Genomic DNA, 4,107 nt, shown 5'->3' with positions numbered 1-4,107 from the left:
GGGCCACTAGCTTGTGCGGGCCACTAACTTGTGGATTACGTTAACTAATCGCTCGGCCAAGGGACTAGTCCTCATTTGGCAGACTCCTTATCGATAGCATTGGACCCAAAGTGCCGTGGGAAGGGATAACAAGTACTCAGTTTTCTCGCTATTCATCAAGCTAGTCTCCTTTCCAATTTCTTTCAACCTTCCAACTCTAACACCTTTGCGCATCTCCTCTACTATCATCCTATCGCGACGATCAATTGCCTTTCCCAAAGGTAAACCCGCTGATTGAACCAGAGTTGGAACCGAGCTGGAAGCCAGAATTGTTGCTGCCTGAAAATACAACACTCGTTAACCCTCGCGCATGACTAGTAACTTTTCCAAGAGCTTCTTCCAAAGCCTTATCCTGCTGGGCAGCGATCTCCTGTAACATCGAGATGCCCCCGTTCGTACCGATCGCAGCCACCTCTTTCTGGCAGAGTCGTTGCTGGAGCGCTTGACTGGCCGGAAAGAGTTCTACGAGGTTGCCGACTAGCTCGATGACATCCTCAAGCAGCCTTCTAAAGCGCTTTTCCTCGTACAACGCCCATTTCGCCTTTCCTACTAGACTGGTCCGGTTTTGCCGGTCGATAGATAGTTGCCGCATTTTCCGATGAAGATCTGCATTTGTAGGTTCGAGATCAGTTTGCGGATCGAATACTGCAAGGCTGCTGTCACCAGCCTTTGTCCGAGTCTTGTACTTCTGCGACACGCCTTCAGCTTCATCAAACAAGGCGAGGATTTGGCCCAGTAGAGCTTTGGCCTGGTCGGTGTTTTGACGCGAACCAAAGCGCTCATCTAGCGATTGTATGTCTTGGGGGTTGTCGCCTAATCCTAGGGAAGCGCCCCAGCGAGACAGACGGAGCCTCGCATTGTCAAGCTTGAGTTGACTCGTCTGGAAGTCCTTTCCAAAGTTGCGGCCAAGCTGGATGAATTCGAAGCATTCGACAGTGGTGTTGAAAAGTGTGGCAAGAGCGAGAACACTGACAGCAAGGCCAGCAGGTTCTGCCATTGATCAGAACAGGTGTGGGGAATAGGAAGCGTAGGCCGGAGAGGAAGATTGTAGAAGAGTAGTGGACGTAGGATTCAACAAAGGTTTTGCTGTGAACCTCTACTCCTTGGATTGTTTGTTAGAATGCGAACACGTTGCTCGCAATCGGCGTTGGGCTAAATATCAGCCTTGTGAGGTCCTGGGATACAGAGCTATCAACAGCATACAGCAGACAACAATATCAACATGTACGCAGGAGCTGTATTGTGGTATTAGGCGTATCTTTCGTGTGTAGGAACTGTAGCGTTTTCATCTCGGAGCGCGCACGGCTGTGCAGTAAGATATTACTAAAAACCATTGTATTAGTCTTGCTGTGCCTCATTCTCCACACATAAAAGTTACGCCGGATACTACAATAGGCATAAGGCGCCTCCCAAGGCGGATATGCGTACAGGGATCGGCATGGACTTAGCAAGTGTTCAGTCTAATCGCCGGGCGAGCCGCTCCATCCATCGCTCACCGCTGAGCTATTACCACAGTGTTTTCAGTCGTTTCTCGGTCACATGACCAGATTTAGCCAATCAGATCCAGAGCCGCCATCAAAACTTAGTCATGTGACCGAGAAACGACTGAAAATACTGTGGTACCCTCAACACTTTCCACTACATTCTTGCGAAATGATTAATTCTATATGGATTTACTGCTAGAAAGCTCCGCCAACCGGTCGCATGTTCAAAGCTCCCGCTTCTTTTCCATCTGGCGCCAGCCTAATTTCGCCGTTCCAACAAGGCTGCGAGGCTGACTAGACTTATATTACTAAGTACGTATTAGCGAATCAGTCCGTGGGGCAGATATGTATGTATGCCTTGCTACAGGGGAACTTTGAATCTTTTCCTATCTAATAGGTAGATTTTAAAATGCCTCAGCGCCATAGAGCTAAAGAAACAAGTTAATTCAAGCCTCATCATAAGCAGAAGCAAATAAACGGATTCTCGTACCCATGTAATGTGCCAATAGCAGGCGGACCGACACCTCCAAAACAGCACGAGTCTGCTCAGCCCCACAGCCTTGCATAGGAAGGCAGATTTCAGCTAAAGCTCAGCCTGAAGGCAAAGAGCACTCATCGTCAACTCTCAGACTTGCAATCGACCAGCAAGCATCAAGATCGTCGGGTTCAAAATGGCCAATCCTACTTTCAACTCCACGTTCTCGGGTTCGAGTAACCAAGGATTGCAAGTTGGGCATAACCCGGGCCAGATTGAGGCCCACTTCCACCAGGCTCGTAAGTTGCTGGTTGCGTCAGTCTGCCTTAGAATAGACATAGTAACGCTAACAGCATTCTGCTTTCCCCTAGAACGACCAGAGGCCCCACCGAGCCCTTCCTGCGTCGTCCCCTTTCGCCGCGACCCGGATTTCGTCGATTGCGGAACACTGCTCGATCAGATACGCGAAGGGTGCTCCGCGCCGGCATCTCGCATAGCGCTGGTGGGCCTGGGGGGTGTGGGGTAAGCTAAAAGGACACTTAGGCGAGTGCTTCGACCTAACGTAGGCACAGGAAATCGCAGCTTGCTATCGAGCACTGCTATCGAACCACGGATCGGTCGCCAGAGACGTGGGTATTCTGGGTACATGCCAGCACCGCGGCCCGCATTGAACAAGGCTACCGAGACATCGCGGACCAAGTTAAGCTGGCTGGCCGGAACGACCCGAAAGCGGATGTGTTCAAGCTTGTCCACAACTGGCTCCGCAATGAAGAGAACGGAAAGTGGCTGCTGGTTCTTGACAATGCCGACGAAACCGCTGCTCTCTCTCTACCAGCGAGCAATGGCACCCGGCGTTACTTCTCGTCATATCTGTCCCAGAGCAAGAACGGCTCGGTGCTGGTCACCAGTCGGACAAAGAGCGTGGCATTGCAGCTAGTAGAGGAAAGAGATATCATACCTATCAAGCCCATGGATGACACCAGCGCACAAGCTCTTCTACAGAAAAAGCTTGGAGAGGAAGCCGACAAAGACGGCGCTGCCGAGCTAGCGGATGCCCTCGAATTCATGCCACTTGCTCTCGTACAGGCGGCGGCGTACATCCGACAACGAGCAGCAAGGTGTTCGGTGCAGCAGTACCTAGAGAAATTTCACAAAAGCGAAAAGGAAAAGACGAGCCTTTTGAACTCTGACGAGGACAGTCTTCGGAGAGATAAAGAAGCTAAGAACTCCATTCTCATAACGTGGCAAATCTCGTTCGATCACATACTTGAGGAAAGGCAATCAGCAGCAGATCTGCTGTCATTAATGAGCTTCTTTGACCGGCAGGGAATTCCCGAAAGTCTCATTCGCGTTCGAAGTAGGACGAGGATCAGACATTGGGCCCCAAACGCTACGAATGCAGACGGCGAATACAGTAACAGCGACAGTAGCGAGTCGGAAGCTAGCCTTGATGACGGATTCGAAGAGGATATTCTTATGCTAAGAAACTACTCGTTCATCGGGCTTACCACCGATACAACCACGTTCGACATGCATAGGCTTGTGCAGCTCGCCACACGGAAGTGGTTGGAAGGGCAGAGCCAACTAGAAATATGGAAGGAACAGTACATCGACAATCTTTGCACAGCATTTCCGAACGGGGAACACGAGAACTGGACTCAATGTCAGGCGCTCTTTCCGCATGCTAAGTCGGCGCTGTTGCAGCCGCCTAAGTCTAAGGAATCCCTTAGACGATGGGCTCTATTGTTGTACAACGCGGCCTGGTATGCGTGGCGAAAAGGAAGTCTAGGTGATGCTGAGGAACTGTCGATAAAGTCAATGAAGATTGAAATAAAACTGCTTGGTAAAGAGCATAAGGACACTTTAAGCAGTATGGCGATGGTAGGGCTAGCAAGAAGTCATGCAGGACGGTGGACAGAAGCTGAAGAGCTACAGGTGCAAGTAGTAGAGACAAGAAAGAGGGTGCTTAGGGCGGAGCATCCAGACATGCTAAGGAGCATACACAACCTAGCATCAACGTACTGCAATCAAGGGCGGTGGAAGGAGGCCGAAGAGCTACAGGTGCAAGTGATGGAGACAAGGAAGAGGGTGCTTGGGGCGGAGCATCCG

At 50.7% G+C, this 4,107-nt stretch overlaps 2 protein-coding genes across 2 annotated transcripts in view; one reads left to right on the top strand and one right to left on the bottom strand.

Moving 5' to 3' along the window:
- Window positions 1-5: 5 nt before the first annotated feature.
- On the bottom strand, window positions 6-1,295 carry BDZ99DRAFT_465355 (uncharacterized protein). Its single transcript, XM_033720525.1, has one exon. The coding sequence runs from the start codon at window positions 1,034-1,036 to the stop codon at window positions 242-244; it is 795 nt and encodes a 264-aa protein (XP_033574458.1). The 5' UTR covers window positions 1,037-1,295; the 3' UTR covers window positions 6-241.
- An 899-nt stretch (window positions 1,296-2,194) lies between these two features.
- BDZ99DRAFT_489791 (TPR-like protein) overlaps window positions 2,195-4,107 on the top strand; it is a gene marked incomplete at both ends in the record, with an annotated part of 2,725 nt that continues 812 nt past the window's right edge. The window contains 3 exons of the mRNA XM_033723009.1: window positions 2,195-2,297; window positions 2,370-2,520; window positions 2,571-4,086. Coding sequence (XP_033574457.1) covers window positions 2,195-2,297; window positions 2,370-2,520; window positions 2,571-4,086 — 1,770 coding nt within the window. The remainder of the gene's footprint in view (window positions 2,298-2,369; window positions 2,521-2,570; window positions 4,087-4,107) is intronic.

This window comes from Mytilinidion resinicola (genome assembly GCF_010093595.1).
Source record: "Mytilinidion resinicola strain CBS 304.34 unplaced genomic scaffold BDZ99scaffold_14, whole genome shotgun sequence".
NCBI lineage: Eukaryota > Fungi > Ascomycota > Dothideomycetes > Mytilinidiales > Mytilinidiaceae > Mytilinidion > Mytilinidion resinicola.
This window is presented reverse-complemented; position numbering and strand designations above follow the sequence as displayed.